A 17,157-nucleotide genomic window follows, 5' to 3' on the forward strand; every position below is an offset into this window, starting at 1 on the left:
AATTGCACACAGCAGCATGTGATGCTCAATTAACGTTTATGAACATAATGCCTTTCTACATTTGATGAGGCATTCAAATATAATTTCTTAGATTAGATCATATGACAATGGGACTCAATGCCAACCTATAAAATTATTTATAGTGGGATATAATATTTATGATGGAATTTAATGCCTTCTCACTCCTAGTCAACTTGGAAGATTAATCTTCTATGTATCGACCGACTTCTTGTAACAATTACTCCTATTCTAAAAGAGAGGATTCATATGGAATATCTCATTGAAAAATTCTGGATTTTGAGTATATTCTGAAAATACCTTTCCTCATAAACCTAGGTTAACATTTTCGTCCATAAATCTAGTCTAGATACATGATTTTTCTTCAAGCGGCTAAGTTTCCCCGCCAAGCCAATGACTAATTCTTATGCTTCGGCTAGTATCTCAAAGGCTATGTATGTCACAGCTAACACGTCTTTTCAGCTTACTTCACAGTTTTTATTGTGCCAACATAAATGTTTATGTAAATTCTTCCGCTAATAATGCAGAGTTAAAATTAAACTCTTAAGGTTGCTACTGACACGACTCACGAGTATGAATCATGTAAAATAGTTATTGGATTGGTGGTGACACAATTCAAAACACGATAACTCCAGAAGCTACATTTTATAGCTTATTTCTAGAAGTAACCGTGAGACTCTCACGGTAAAATCAATCAAGCTAAATGTGTTTTCTTTAAATACAGAATGAAGAAAATTATTGTAATATTCTACTCAAATTCTATACATATTTTTAGTACAAGTCCCAAAATAATTAGTGGATTTTTGAACATCTTAACTATTTAGTCAGAGGTTAAATCTTTTAACTGTGTGTATGAAAAATGATTTGTTGGAAAAAATCTACCACTTAATATGATATTCGAGAATAATCTCATAAATTTCAGCTGTGCCTGTGAAAATACGTCAACTATACTCATATTTAATTTCCTTCCTCATCTTTCCCGTGGTAGCTAGCAAGAACTCGTCCATGTCACCAAATCAGAGAGAATGGTGATGGTACGCCGCCATCTTGATCTCTTTGCACACGGAAGGAAGTCAAAGCAATAATTATTTATCCACACCTCTAAATTGAGGTGGAAAGAGGTGAAAGAGGAGAGAGATAATAAGAAAAGAAAAAGTAAGAGAGAGAAAGTATAAGATGTGATAGATGATAAGAGGAGAGAGATAGAAATAAAAATAAGTGAAAATGAAGTGTATAAATAAGGAGGTGTGTATATATCATTACTCCTCCGAAAAAAGAAACTTAATTAAAAACGGTTGCTTACTATGAAGGAAAAGGGGTAGAGTTCGCAATTAATGTATGTAATGGCATGATTTGAAGATGTCAAGAATGGTGAGTTTGGTAAGCTTGAGACCATAACACTGCGTATGGCTTGAATGTAAAATAGTTTATTGAATTGTCCTATTATTCAAAGTTAATAAAATAAGATTTGATACCCTAAGATGACCGTTTCCTTCATTTCTATAGTGTACACTTTTTTTTGTCATAACTTGACTCCTATGAGTCCTAGTAATTCCATGAACCCTGGCAATATAACAATAAGTAAACATTTGTTATTAATAAGGTGTAAGGTATAGCACAACTAATAAATAGTTAGATTCCCTAAATATTTAGTGCTGAGTTACGTAATTTTTGAGTCCTTAAAGATTAGTCTTATGTCTATTGAGTGTGGAGATAGCATGAGAAAAAGAAATCAAATCAGATGTCATTTTATTTTGTTATGCATCAATTACGACCCTTGAATTTGTTTCAATAGTCGGATCAATAATTTTTCTTGATTTTCTTCCATCATTAACTACTGGAATATTCCATTTGGTCAAACGACTTCCACATATACTCAAAGTCCTAAACCTTATAAGACCAAATAATTTTAATATTACTTGGATTTCTGTAAGTACAAAATAATTTTTAGAATAAATTGTAATTTATTGTTTTATTGCATCTTAATGGTAAATTAAAAGGTTACCGGTATGCAAGTGTAATATTAGGTGCAAACTAGTATATTTTGGCCCCGTTTGGATAAAGAATAAGCTCATACCTAGAAAATAAGCTGTCTGAATGGAAGAGTTTATGCAGACAGCTTATGAACATAAGATGTTTGAGAGAGTTTATGGAGAGAAGACGAACAACCTCCAAAGAATCGCTCAAAAGATGATGAGCAGTCACGAATTTCTCAAAAGATGATGATAGCTATATCATAGCTAGATCTTGGCAGACCGCTAGAAGGTTTTGTAGAAGATGTCGTAGATAGACATGACCCGACTAATCTCTCAAAAGATGATGAGAAGTCACGAATCAATACTCCAACTCCAACCTACCAGATGCAAGAAGAGGAGCCGACCAATTCTAGTCTCTTCCCCCCAACGAGGCACTAAGGAGGCTTCACCAACAAATATGAGAGATGGAACACTCGAGAAGCATTAAAGAATTCTAAGAAGCACCACCAAGTATGATCTTGGAAGAGGTAATCCAAAGGTTGGAAACTAGGATCTGGCATTTGGAGTGTGGAGGGAGACAATCCAATGTCGAAGAAGAATTTGTGAGTCTAGCTAAAGCGAAAACCATTGCTCAACCCCATAATGATGGCTGGAAGCCCGAAGGACCAACCCTAGCTCGTAATCCTTTGAGTGAGATATCATGCTTACCGAATACTGATTAAATTTGTATGTCCCTCGAACACCAAATCATACCTCAGGGACTCTTACCCGCAGGAGCACGTGTATGTCTTTTATGGATGTATGTAGTTTCATCGGGGTGTCACACCATTTGATCTGCTAGTGTTTTCCTTCAACCCTAAGGAAGGCTGCATTGCGTTGTTTTTAGTCGCTTCCTCTAGGATCCATCTGGTGCTAGAAATGACATTGTTCTTAGTTCATCCGCCAATTTGTGTCAAGTAAAGACTTACCCAAAACTTCTAAAACTGCAACTAGAATGAGGCAAGGAAGAAAAGTGATGCTCAATAACTTCCTTATTGACTTTAATAAAGAGGCGGGCTTGGTTCCCAATCGCAATCCCGACATCACATTTCATTTATCGTTGGAAGCTCTCCCACCAAGACCGTTCGTGACCTTATCGGCTATGTAAGGTTACCATGGACGAGTTCCAATCAAGGGCAATAAAATTATACCTCAACTTGGAAGACATCGAGTATGTTCCATAATCATTCACACAATACATGAACATAGACTGGCCATCAAATCCAAAAAAGAAGCTCGCCCAAGGGAAATTGGTGACAAACTAAATGGGTGTATGTATTATTTCAAAACCTAAACTAATTGTAGTTAAATTACCCATAATTAATTGTTATTTTCACCTCGTTTTATCTAATAATCCTTTGCTGCCCCGACAATGTGCTGTTTTTTTTCAATACGGTTTGTGCAGATTTAGTCGGCCTTTGAGTTTTTGCCCACCCTTATCCATGGTAGTAACCAACAACCCTCGTTATATAAGTTTGTACAATTTTTTTTACCCACATTCATAGTCTATTTGGCTTATCAGTTAAAAGTATGAAAATAAGATAATAACATATCATGGGACACTTTTTGTTTAGTCATACTTCAACAAAAAGTGTCTCCAAATGTGTTATTTTCATGTTTTTATACTTTATAACGGAAAAACCAGACAAAGTCTTAGTATTCCTTGTTTTAATAAATGAAGCTTAGAAGCATTTTAGCACGAGGAGAGTTTTTGGTATTCACTTTAAAAAAATATAGACCGATAGAGAAAAACAAGAGATATGATTAATAATTTGATGAAAATGAATTGAAAGAAAGGGGAAAGAAACAAGTTTAGGGTTGGAAAGATGGAGAAAATGTGTGATGTAATTGAGTGATAGCTAGTATGAAATCATTTACATTATAGTGTATACTAATTAATATCATAAATCCAAATTTCTATATAAAAATAATAGATAAGTCTCCCGCGTATTTCCACCGACTTTATCTGATATGCCAAACCTAAAACACACTATATTCAACATCTAGAACATAAAATTGAATCACGAAGTATCGCATATGCTAAAGAGATTAACTAACAGAGTCTTCACGTGTATATGACATAATATTTCAGGATCTCTAGCTAATTCAAAATTTCAAATTTCAAATTAAACAAATAAAGCAAACACGATGTTTTGGACTAAACAATAGACTATGTTTCAAAAGCAAAATAGATTATGAAAAGGTGTCGACTATTTCCTTCCCTCCACTTTCAAAGAAGATATTGAATAATGAATAAATCAATTTTTAATTTGGCATCTTCTATCTCTGTTGCCAACCATTAGTTATTAGGTAGATATTATTTATACATCAAAATCTTGGTGCATTATTCACATGTCATTCTTTTAGGAGAATCAAGTCTGTTTCGTGTATAAAGTTAACTTGCGCGGTGACTCCATTTGTATACAAACCTTGCATGAAGTTAATTAATGACGTACATGCATGTTCAAATTTATATTCCACTCGTTTTAGTCTCATTTCATTGTTTCGGTAAATAGTGATAACTATTTTCCTACATTTTAAATTGTTTATTTATTTAATATTAGCTGATTATGAAGTGGTAAAAGGCTTGTTTTTCTCAAATAAAGTTTAGACCTGACTTTAGGAAAACTTTGTTCCAATAAATAATAATGATCCACTTGACACAAATTAAAATGGGATAATTTTCAGGACTAATAGAAATTATGTATCTTACAAAATCATTTTTTACTTTTTATTTTAAAAGGGAAACATGAAATTAAATATACAATAAGTTCGATTTCATCATTAACAAGCCAGCCTATTGGTCTATGCTAAGAATTAAAAAATATGCAAAGAAGACCAAAAAGTCAAAATAATAATACGTGCATCGAAGAATTTGAGGAAGAAAAAAATGTGATAGCGTATATTATAATGCAAAATTTTGCGGCATGTTTGAAAATTTTGAATTAAATATATTTTTGTCCCTTATACACTCTAATCTAAAATGGTTGTATAAAAAAATTTCATAGTTTTATGATGTTAAAATATATTTAACCTATTTTCCGATGCACCAAAAAAAAATATATATTTAACCTGAATTTTTTCTACAATAAAATATAAAGACAAAAAATTTCGTGTGGTTTTAGTGAGAGAAGCTCTGCCCTCTCTCCTCTGCTTCGCTCTTGACCTATTCCCTTTGGGTGTCCGCCGCGCCGCCACTATACGCGGCGGCAACCCCTTTCGTTCTCTCACCTTTCTTCTTCTCTGGCCTTTCCGCTTCGCACTCTTTAGCTTTCAATAAGGTGGCGGGCTGCCCTTGCCGTTTCTCTCTTGGAGCGGCTGATCTGGGCCGCGCTCACCTCTTGTCTCGGCGGTCCTTCTACCTCCGGTTTCCTCACCCTCCAGGCATGTGCTTTGTGGTCCGTTGCCGCCGCCATTGGTTTCTCGTCGTGTCTGCAGGAATCGTTGTTCTTCAAAAGGGACCGACTGTAGGTGGCCGCCGGAGCTTGCTTTCAGTGGTGGGTTTCTCTCTCAGATCCTTTGCTTCAGGCTTCGATTTTTCAGGTTCCGCTGGTTGGGGTTGTGCGTCGCTCTCTTCGTGGCGCCACCACCTCGCTTCTTGCCTTGCCTCTGTTTATTTTGGCTTACCCAGATCTGTTCGTGTCTGTTGAGGCCATATCTGCTCGAATCGGTGCTTGTGGTGGCCTTGTTGTCATCCTAGATCTGTGCTTGCATGTTGAGGCCAGATCGGCTCGATTCGGTGCTCGCGGTTATCATGTCCTTCGCGTGGTGTTCATGTTCTATGGGCCGTTTCGATTGATGCTTTGAACAGTTTCAATGGTGGTGGCAAGGAGGTGTCAATTGGGGTTCTCTAGGTTTGTAGTGTTTTTCAGGGTCTTCTGCAGCGGTTTTGCGCCGGCGGTGGCAGAGTTGGGTCCTTCAGGTGTCGTCGCGCGGTTGTAGGGGCGGTTTTAGGTGCCTTCGCTTGATGGTCGATGTATGTGCTGATTTGCGTCTCCTCTAATATGGTTGTGGCTCTACTTTTGTTGGGTTATTGTGACTTTTGTCACGCCTAGGTCCCCGGTAGTTGCCCTTCTCGTAGGTCTTTATTTGGTATGGAATGATCCTTCTAGGGTCGGCTTTGTAATATTGGAGGATTATGCACTCCTTAGTGTGTGTTGTGTGTACTATCGATTATTATATATAACATCATATATCTTTTGTTTTAAAAAATAAAATAAAATATAAAGACAAAATTAATTTTGGAATGAAACTTCTGTTTTGAATTTTTTTAACTGGAGTTTAGTTAATCTAAACATGGGTCCATGAGTGTTGTTATTTGATAGTAATTAATCAATAAGAAGAAATGAGGTTGTCCAAATGATCAATGATAAAGTTTGGGTTAAATAATTTAACATGAATAAGCAAAGGATATCTCTATCCCTCTAAATTAGGAAAATGAATTTCAGTTTGAGAATTTTTACATTCATACATTCATGAAATTTGAGTTGTTGAATTTTGATTGAACGACTTAAATTTAAAGACATGTCTACGGTCTAATCTTATTAAAAATACGAGTCAGTCAATTTTAATTGTACGATTCAAACATTGTGATTGCGTGAAGGTGATAACATGAAACCTCGAACCCTAAATTAGAGGGCATCATATAGATCTGCCCTAATCCCAAATATAATATATGTACGTGTTGTATTGGTCTTATTCCATAGTGGAAAGCGTGTGTCACCGAGGTCTAACATGCCAGAAACAACCCAAACTATGCTTTGGTTTGGCTTTGTGTTTTACCCATTCCCCCTCTTTGACTGTTAGAGGTGTTCTTCAAACCTTCAGTGGTCAACATTCAAATCCTCACTATTTTTACTACCCAAAATTAAAGACCCTTTCTCCTCTCTCTATCCTCAATTTGAATTGAACGTTTCCCATGCAAGAATATTTCTGTTGGGGTCTACATTTGAACAGAAACACTCTTTGTATGAAAGCAATTACCCTGACCCTACCCTGACCCTGTATAGTGTATATTGCATATAAACAAACACACACGAGACATAGACATAGAAAATATTTACGTGTTCAAGTGGGTATATATATATATATAGCCACCATACACATACACATGAACAAACCCAATTGAAGAAGACCCATCAAAATTCTCTTACAAAGTTTCAAACCTGATCAGCTAAAAGCACAACTCACCTCACAAAAACAACATAGCCACCGTGTTTTCATTCATCAGGTTGTTTCTATCTCAATCTGTGAAGATGGTGTTGGGTTGGAGAAGAAGGAAGAGTAGCAGCCACCATAAAAATTCAAGGCCTAAAGTTGAGTTGGAGATTCCCAATCACTTCAGGTGCCCAATTTCTCTTGATTTGATGAAGGATCCTGTAACATTGTCCACTGGAATCACCTATGATCGTGACAGTGTTGAAAAATGGTTTGATGATGGGAACTACACGTGCCCTGTTACAAACCAGATTGTGAAGAATTTTGACATGATCCCAAACCATTCTTTAAGGATGATGATTCAAGATTGGTGTGTGGCAAATAGGCAACATGGAGTTGAGAGAATCCCAACTCCAAGAACACCCATTAGCCCAATGGAAGTTTCTGATCTTCTTTTTCAAGTGAAGGCATCATCAAAGCGTTTTGATCAATATGGTTGTTTAGAATTGGTGCAGAAGATTGAGAGATTGGGAGCAGAGAGCGAGAGGAACAAGAAAATCATAGTGGACAATGGAGCACCGGGTGCATTAGCCTCAGCTTTTGATGCTTTTGCAAATGATTCTGTGGAGAGGAATGTTCTTGTTCTTGAAGAGATTCTGTCAGCACTGAATTGGATGTTTCCACTTCAGTTGGAGGCTCAGAAATCTCTGGGGTCTCAAGCTTCTTTAAATTGCATTGTTTGGTTTTTGAAGCACCAAGATCTTCAGGGGAAAGAGAAATCCATTGTTGCATTGAAAGAGCTTCTCTCTTTTGGTGATGAGAACCATGTAAAGGCTCTCTCAGAGATTGAAGGAGCCAATGAGCTCTTGGTAGAGTTCATCAACAAGAGGATTAGCCCAAAAATCACAAAAGCTTCATTAAGAATAGTTTGGTACATGTGTAGTTCAAACTCTTCTAGTGAGAAGGTGAAATTGGCTTTTGTGGAATTGGGTTTGGTTTCTTCTCTTTTGGACATTCTCATTGACTCAGAAAAGAGCATGTGTGAGAAGGCTTTGGCTATCTTGGACTCTCTCTGCAGTATTGAAGAAGGGAGGGTGAAGGCTTGTGGTAATGATTTGACAATTCCTGTGTTGGTCAAGAAGCTGTTGAGAGTCTCTGCATTGAGCACAGGGTACTCTGTTTCTGCTATGTGGAAGCTGTGCAAGTTTGGAGAGAAAAAAGATGATGATGATGAAGGGAGAGTTTTGGTTGAGGCACTTCAAGTTGGTGCCTTTCAGAAGCTCTTGTTGGTGCTGCAAGTTGGTTGTACTGAGGAGACCAAGGAGAGAGCAACTGAGCTTCTCAAACTGCTGAATCCTTACAGGGCTGACTTGGAATGCATAGACTCAGATTTCAAGAATCTCAAGAGATCATTTTAAACTCAGTTTGGATCAGTTTCTTTTTTCTCAAAATTAATTCTACTAGTCAGAAGCTACTCTCATTACCATAACTGATTCTAGCTTCTGAATTAATTGTAGAAGAATTTTTATACATACACTTTTATTTTACCTAGGAGTATGATGAATTATGTGTACATGTTTTTGGGCTCATGGATCCCTGCTGTTGCTCGTACTCAACTACTCATGGGATTCAAAGAATCCATAAATAGATAGGAAACATCTAAAATAACATTCTTTTGTATATCTTTTTTTTTTTGAATAATAAAAAAATAAAATAAAATTGTACTGCATGGTCTGGAATGAGACAGAGAGAAGATTTTAGTCTACTGCAAGTTTACAATAGTCCACATATTTGAACTTGAACCAACCAGTTCAATAATCCAAAGTTGAATATAATGGGAATGAGTTCTGTTACATGTCTGTGTCTATCTCACTCATATTAGATATTCATATATTTTGATAGGTTTCAACTTTCATCTATTAATTGTTTAGGAGGAGATAAGATTGACACAATTTTCACATCACTTTCTCAGGTTAAAATCTTAAATATGATCAATTTCCAAATATATATTGTTAAAAAAGTACTAATAAAAAAATGTGGACACCTTTTTCTATATATTATATATTATTAGGGAAAATATTATGTGAAGTGCATAGGTTTAGATGGTCATTCCAAGCTTAGGCTTTTTAAAAAGATTCATTGACTTAATAGGTTGGATTTAGGTTATAAAAAAAAGCATGTCTAGTCCAACATGTTAACTTGTTGGAATGAACTCAAAAAATAGATGAGATGTAAATTAGAGTCTTAGAAATTCAACTTACTTTATTAATGACTTACGAAATTATCAACCCTAGAAGTTTGAGTCTGTTACCAGAGTCCCCGCTCTTAAATGCAGAGTACAAATCCTAAGAGGCCAGGGCTTATTTTTTTATGGCACACACACTGCTCCAAGTATCACCATGACACTACAAGTCTCTCAAAGAATCAAAGGCGTGTTGGAGATTTCCATTCTTCTCACATTATTACATGCATGTTACATTTCAAAACCCTAAAAAAGTATATCTTATTATAGCTATGTTATAGCCCATAGGACTGTTAGCATGTCGACTTATTATCATCTTTAAGAAGGCCAATCTATTAAATAGAAATATAAACATGTTAGTAGGTAAAAAACATAGCATCAAAAAGATAATGTCATATCTTAAAATTTGGCCTACAACCGGCCCTAAGATCGAAAAGCTTAGGTCACAAATTTATAATGCAGGATAGGCCTAAGCCGCACATGGTCTGTCATGACTTACTTCCATGCCTATTTGTTCATGTCTTATTGATGGAATAATACGGAGCTGTGACATAAGAATGTTTAAAGCATTGTCCTTTCTGCTAAGAGAAACTTTTCATTATTATTGATTATAGCTTTAAAATCAATTGTAGAAGAATTTCAAAACATGCATACATCACTAAAAAATAATGTTATCACATGTTAGAATTTTATTTTCTCTCAACATACATGTTTTCAGCGGTTAAAAACTACCGCTAATGCATATGTCGATTAAATGTCGACAAAAACCGTATACGTAAGTGTAACCATCATTTCCTTAAGAACAAAGTTTCCCGTATATATTAACAAGTACTTAAATTGATTTTTTGTTGTTGTTGACCAAGGCATCATCCATCGCTGGTACCGTGAAACTAATATTTTACCCCAACAATCAGTGTACCAAGTGGTAAGAGGAACGGTCAATACATTTTTTCATTCTCAAAAGTTTTTTCCAATGAGTTGGCCAATGAAATTAAATATATGATCAGTCGTGTCTAGTTTGTACCATATGAATATTTAACCATGCTATTTAGCACTAATCTATGCGGCAAAGCAGTTAAATATAAACCATGCAGGTATTATGCATAATTTGAAGTCATAAACCAGTGTGAATAGTATTACTTAATTTGAAATCATTTTTGCCATTTCACATTGCCGTTTATACAAAACGGCTTGGGAGGATTCAGAATGTGAATCACATGATCTGATAAACAAATATGAGGAGACAAAATAGCACCATGGGATATGCAAATTTGTTGGCCCAGATATAGATTATATGTGCAAATGGGAGCTGTTGTTTGTATTCACACTGCAGCATAAGAGTTACAATCCAAAACCAGCCTGAGCACAAAATTACAATATTCCCACCCCTATGCAAATCTTTGATATAAAACATGAAATTTGAATCATAAAATTAGTCAGTAGAGCGTGTTACTTAATTAATATATTAATGAATGATAATTGTGTCCTAATTATAAGACAACGCGTATGGGGTTGAAAATTAAAGCTTCGTAATGAATAAATAAACCATTTCACCTCATCCAATTTGCACGCCGAAAGGTTTCAATTTCCACACTTGAAATTTGAAAACCGACACATTTGACAATACTAGAATTTAGTGGATCAGATTGCCGTTTTGTTGGTTCTAGTAGTACTAATTATAACCTAGTCTAGAAGTTCAATTACCAGGCTCTCAAATTTCAAGTTTCAATCAAACGTGCTAGCTTTGATTTGATTGTTTTGTGGACTATCAAATCTTAGATTTTCCGAGGATTATATTCTGAGAGAGTTAGAATTCAAAATATCCTAGTAAGGATAATCATTTGAAAATAGTAACTATCTTTGAAATTCGCTAGTAACTCATGAAGGATTTAAATTAGAAATGCATTGCCAAGGATAACCTGTGAATCATAAAATGCCATTAACTTACAACTTTAGGTACAACGAGTAAGTAGTTCAAGTGGTACATGTTTAGACAAGCTTAAGGTGGGGCATGTATTAGCCTCAGAACCCGCTTTGCCTCATACCATTAGCTGCATCTTCTCGTACCATTAGTTGCGTCGTCTGACAAGCCTCGTGTAAAGCGTATTTCCCTACATTGTCACATCACCATCTTGGTTGGCATAAACCTCCCCACTTTGACTAATATTTTTCAAGTTATATTATTTTGATAAGTATTTTTGTTACATTATTAAAAAAAAACCATACTTCTACTACACTCGCACATGGTGAGAGATAGAAAGAAAAAAATAGATAAATGTAAGATATAAGAGAGAGAGAGAGTTAGAAAGAGCTTATTTATATTTTTCGTATAGCATAAATGTTTATGCAGGTGAGTAAGCTTGCAAAATTAGCTTGTGACCTACCTAAAAGTCGCAATGAAATAAGTTGATTAGCTATTGATTAAACACTTATGTACCTAAGCTATTTTAAACTTATATCAATAATCCTCTTAATTAGCTTATGAATTCCCATAGGTACAGCTTAACCAAGCTGCTTAACCAAACACAACCACTATCATGTATAACAAGATTGAAATTTAATAGAAGCTAAAAGAGAAGTATCTCACAGATACAGGCTAAAAGACTCTCTAAACTACATAGATCTGATAGAAGTCAAGAGCAAGTCCAAACAGCACAACACATAAAAATTGAAAGTTCAAAATATAGAGCTGAATCACAAGGTTGTGCCATAAAACATGAATTGGTACTGTGGCATGTCCATACAAGACTCAACTACTCTACTGGGACTTGGCTCTCTTCTCCACTTCCTCCAAACTTTGGAGATCCTTCTGATACTTGCAAATGCGGTAGATACACCTGTAACCACATCCATATGCATTTACTTAGCTTCAATTACAAAACAAGGAAAGATATTTTCCAATGTAAAATTGTCACTTTACTTACCAGTAGAGAAGACATGCAGAAACACACAGTATTGCGTTCCTCTGAGCTTTGTATATCTGAGTAACACCAATTAATGGTCAATGAGTTAACAATGTAAATTATGTTATAAAAAAGAAAAAAAAGGAAAATCTTATGTCACAAAGTAAAAACCTAAAGGAAGCTCAAGCACAAGTCATGCAGCCTGATATTGTCAATCAAACTCCAAAACAGTTAAAACCACAGGCTTCAAAGTTCTAACTCACAAGTCACAATTTTCAAGAATGGGATTTTCTAGATTTTAGGAAAGGAGGGGAACCAAAATGCTTAGTAGAACATAATTTACATTTTTAATTTGTTTCGTTTAGGAACCTGGACAATTTTTTTTCTTTTCCAACCACCGATGCTAATACTTTTGGATATAAATTTCTTCTTAATAGGTAGGCTCACAGTTGTAAACCTCATCTTGGATTGGCCAGTTCAACCAGCAAACAAATCACATGGATCAGTTCAAGCCACCGATTATACCAGAAATGGGAACAGAATGAAACTGGCACACTTGTTGAAATCAAAGATGGCAACAAAAAGAAATCAGTTTTTGCTAACAACAAGGTTTGTGCTTTCAAGGGTGCAGTCTTGTTTATATATTGTGTGTGAGCTTGTTTGTGTATGTGCTCTATCCTCATACATATTTCTCACACTTCACTAAATGGAGTGGGACTTGAACTTTCTGTGGTAGCACCTCACTCACACAAATGCAGGAGATCAATATAGAAAACATACCTCAGTCCAATATAGAAAAATATATTGTTAAGATAAAGTATGTTTTGATATCAAACAAAAAACAAAACTATATTCTTCTCATTTCACATTCAAAATACACAATTTCACTACCTTAAAAGAGTGTTGAATATGAAAAAAATAAGATGGTACTTCTCAAGAAATTCACTTCTAAAGTCAACACCAAGTAGTGTTTTGGGGACAGCAGCTAATGCTGCTGACATATTGACAAGCAAGTCTAACCTCATTTAATTTGGTGTATTTACTGTTATGCATAAGCTTCTTCTCTTAAGTCTTAATATTGGAAACACATTACCATCAAAAGAAAAATTATATGGCTTCTTCCTGTTGAACCAGTAACACAATCCTCCAACTAAGCCAATGGTTGGTACTTGGTCCAAGTTCGATAACTATGGGTGGGATCCTTAAAATCGATGTTTTAATAGCTAAACTGGAGATGAAGACCTTCATGTCATGATTCCATTGATTCAACTAATCAAATTTGTAGTTGAACCAGATAATATCTAACCCAAGACATAAGTGGTTTACTGTTTGACCACTTTAATCCACTAGTCAGGTCTAGTTTTAACACAGCGCTTGAAATGATCCTTTAAAGAATCATTTTACCAGAAAGAAAAGATTGATGTAATGGGTGATTGTACCATTAGGTTGGAATTTGGAACTGGACCTAAAAAAACTAACACTAATTCAATTTAATTTCATGAATAGTTCATCTCAACAAAACTGATGCACTAAAAGTCCATCACTCCATTGTGTGTTTAATATGTTCACATGTATTAATTTATTTTTCATTAGATAAGCTCATTTAGACAACTTTTCATAATTACTTTAAAAGGTCGTATAATGACAAAATCCAATTATGCTGATACTTGTCCATAAACATGGGCACATGAACAGCCAAGCCAGACTCTGCCTGAAACGAACTAAATACTTGGAAAAGCTCAGCTCATATGTTTACTGAGCAACACCTAAAGCAACATTTTCAACATATACAAAAAGAGGATTTATGATTTATAACAATAATTTTTTTGAATATTTTTCAATTCAGACTTCAGTCTATTTCATATTTTCTCAATACCCTTATTCATTTCGCCCTCCTCCCCTCTCATCTGCCATAAAAAGTGGGGAACTGGGGATAACTAAAACATTTATTCATGGAAATACTTCAGGAGAGCAAAGGAAGAACACCCCTAAAAGCTAAAATAATCAACAAGAAAACAATATCACCATATGTAAAGTATCAATGAAATAGGCATAATGTTTTGATGAGTGTAAATGAAGCTTTATCAGAATATAAGTGATCATGTCTCTATCAATGTATATTAACTGAATCATTGGGAACATATAAAAAAAAAGAGTCAAAATCAGAGGAAAAACCACAAACTAATTTCAATCATTGTATGCTTAGACCAAAAAACCACTTTCAGACCTAGTCCTGAGTCAGAGTAAGACAGTTACTAGTTACAACATCTACATGCAATATATGCTACTACTGGAGTTATGATTCATCCACACCTTTCACCTCTTTTCCACCTTTATCTTTTATCTATTTCTCTCTTCTCTATCAATCAAATCATCTATCACATCTTTATTTTCTCTCTCTTTTCTTCCTATCTCTCTCCTCCTCCACCTCATATTTGTGAAGATTTTTATGTTATCAAAGGATAATCTGGGGAGCTAAGAGTAACTTTATCGACACACCAAACAAATTTTATTTATTCTACAATTTCAAATAAACAAGACAACCTTAAGAAGAGCAAAATAAGAATGTTGAAAAGAAAAAACTGGACCTTTGGCTCTTAAGCAATGGTAATTTCAACTTTTAGTAGTATACCAGAATCCAAGAGGATTACAAATTTAAAATAAAAAATAGAAGAAATTAGAATGAGATGAGGACTGAAGAGAGAAGTTAACAATACATACAGAAGCAACACGGCACACTGATGAAGTAAAGCTTAAAATTAATTACTGCAGAATGAATATAAAAGGTTTCTGCTATCCCCAAAATTAATTTTGGGGCTTCCTGTTGTTACTTTTGCAACATTCCTAATCGTAGAAGTTCTTTGAACCAATTATGAACTGCTTGACAGACCAATAAATCCTTTATACTACAATCCTTGGTGTATCAAATTAGCAACTCACAAATAGAATAAGCCATGCTCCCCAGGCCTTTATCAACAACTGCTTTTAAACATTTTATTTTCATCAAATATTAATGAAATTGTTCTAACTTCTTAACTGACATTCTCCAAATCAATAAAAAGAGGTTCATTCAGTGACCTCAATTATGCACATTCAGTTACCTCCACCTCAATTTACACTGCAAACTACGAATTTTCCAATTAAGCTACTTTAACATCCATATCAAATCAAATACTTACAGATTTCTCATATCGATCTCTCTCCGCAGCAGTACAAACCTCACCGGTACACATCAACCGATGCTCATTCTTCCAGTATATATCTGCAAACAATCACAAATCCAAATTCAGGATCACTAACGGTAGATCCATCCCAAAGAGAACACAATCAACAAAAAAAATTGAAAAAAATAAATCCCCTTCTAAGCCTTTCTCAATTTCTGAATCTAACTAGTCCATCCCAAAGAGAAAAGTGAAAAGATCCAAATTTTCACAACAAACCAGATACCCAGATGGGTGATCATCCATAAACCCCAAAATAAAGACTAATTGCAACAATTTTCAACCACCTACCCACCAACGAAGCATCAAAAAAGGAAAGATTTTGGGGCATACCCAGATGATTCAAGGTGAAATTGAAGATACCCATTAGAGGAAACAATGAGAAGAGAGAGTGTATGTGTGTTTTTCATACCTAGAAGCTGGAACCCAGCAAAGGGAACGATGAAAAGCGCAGGTTGCAGAATGAGCGAAACCAGAGAGACGAAGCGGTTTCTGAGGAGCTTGGGTGAGGGAAGGGTTAGCAGAATCGCGACGGCAGCTTCAGCGGCGACTATGTAGGTGAGAATCAACCATTGCAACGCCATTGTGATTGTGATGGTTTCTGAGTTCTCTCGAGTCTCTTCCTTTGTGAGTATCGTTCGTTCGGTCCTTTTTTCTTTGTTTTCCTTTCAAGGTCTCTTGATCCTTTTCTTATGAGGTAAGTAGGGTATTAATCGGGATATAAATGGATATCGGTCGACAAATAAGTATATATATATATATATTTGGTTACATCATGAATAAATATATATCTACCACTCGTCCTATGAAAAAATAAATTTAAAATAAATAAATATCACATACACATGGCCCCGTTTGGAAGAGCTTATTTGAGCTTATCCGACAACATAAACGCTTATGAGCCTGTTTGGTTTTCAGTTGGGTGAATGTGAAAGCACATTCACTCAACCCAACAAGTGTATGTCGTTGGCTGAATGTGCATTGGAAATCGTGATCTCGAATTCCAATGCTTCAAACAGACTTCCTGACTGAAAATCAAACAGACACTATGTCAGTGTTTGGGAGAGCTTATTCAAATAGCTTATGGGCCTAGTTTGGAAGAGCTTATTTGAGCTTATCTGACAGCATAAGCTCTTATGTCAGTGTTTGGAAAAGCTTATGCAAACAGCTTATGATCTGCCATAAGCTATTTTCAGCTTATTTTCATAAGCTACTCAGGATAGCTTATGAAAAACAGCTTATGCTTATACACAGCTTATTTTTAATTTATTTCAATAAATTTTTAAAAATAGCTTATGAATAAGCGCTTATGTCATAAGCGCTTATGACCATAAGCGCTTAATTAAGCTGTTTATCCAAACGGGGCCATGGTCTATCATAACCATAAGCTGTTTTGAGCTTATTTTCATAAGCTTTTCATGATAGCTTATGAAAAAAGTTTATGCTTATATATAATTTATTTTCAATTTATTTCGATAAATTTTTTAAAATAGCTTATAAATAAGTGCTTATGACATAAGCGCTTATGACCATAAGCGCTTAATTAAGTTGTTTTACCAAACAGAACTATAATAGTAATAAAACCACAAAGTATATTTATT

General features: G+C 35.2%; 2 protein-coding genes across 2 annotated transcripts; one reads left to right on the top strand and one right to left on the bottom strand.

The window, feature by feature from the left end:
* Positions 1-7,129: 7,129 nt before the first annotated feature.
* On the top strand, positions 7,130-9,043 carry LOC130738734 (U-box domain-containing protein 21-like). Its single transcript, XM_057590870.1, has one exon. The coding sequence runs from the start codon at positions 7,289-7,291 to the stop codon at positions 8,606-8,608; it is 1,320 nt and encodes a 439-aa protein (XP_057446853.1). The 5' UTR covers positions 7,130-7,288; the 3' UTR covers positions 8,609-9,043.
* A 2,929-nt stretch (positions 9,044-11,972) lies between these two features.
* LOC130738735 (uncharacterized) lies at positions 11,973-16,277 on the bottom strand. Its single transcript, XM_057590871.1, has 4 exons — positions 15,969-16,277; positions 15,515-15,597; positions 12,357-12,412; positions 11,973-12,269 (listed from the first exon to the last, which is right to left on the bottom strand). The coding sequence occupies exons 1-4, from the start codon at positions 16,138-16,140 to the stop codon at positions 12,191-12,193; spliced, it is 390 nt and encodes a 129-aa protein (XP_057446854.1). The 5' UTR covers positions 16,141-16,277; the 3' UTR covers positions 11,973-12,190.
* Between the last annotated feature and the right edge of the window lie 880 nt (positions 16,278-17,157).

This window comes from Lotus japonicus, chromosome 2 (genome assembly GCF_012489685.1).
Source record: "Lotus japonicus ecotype B-129 chromosome 2, LjGifu_v1.2".
NCBI classification, from domain to species: Eukaryota; Viridiplantae; Streptophyta; class Magnoliopsida; order Fabales; family Fabaceae; genus Lotus; species Lotus japonicus.

What these genes read in the sequence shown, in the direction of transcription:
- LOC130738734 (XM_057590870.1), top strand. Translation starts at nt 7,289, where the DNA reads ATGGTGTTGGGTTGGAGAAGAAGGAAGAGTAGCAGCCACCATAAAAAT.
- LOC130738735 (XM_057590871.1), bottom strand. Translation starts at nt 16,140, where the DNA reads ATGGCGTTGCAATGGTTGATTCTCACCTACATAGTCGCCGCTGAAGCT. An exon ending in GAGATCGATATGAGAAATCT is followed by an intron (nt 12,413 to 15,514) that starts GTAAGTATTTGA and finishes GGTGTTACTCAG; the next exon opens with ATATACAAAGCTCAGAGGAA. An exon ending in TCTGCATGTCTTCTCTACTG is followed by an intron (nt 12,270 to 12,356) that starts GTAAGTAAAGTG and finishes ATGTGGTTACAG; the next exon opens with GTGTATCTACCGCATTTGCA.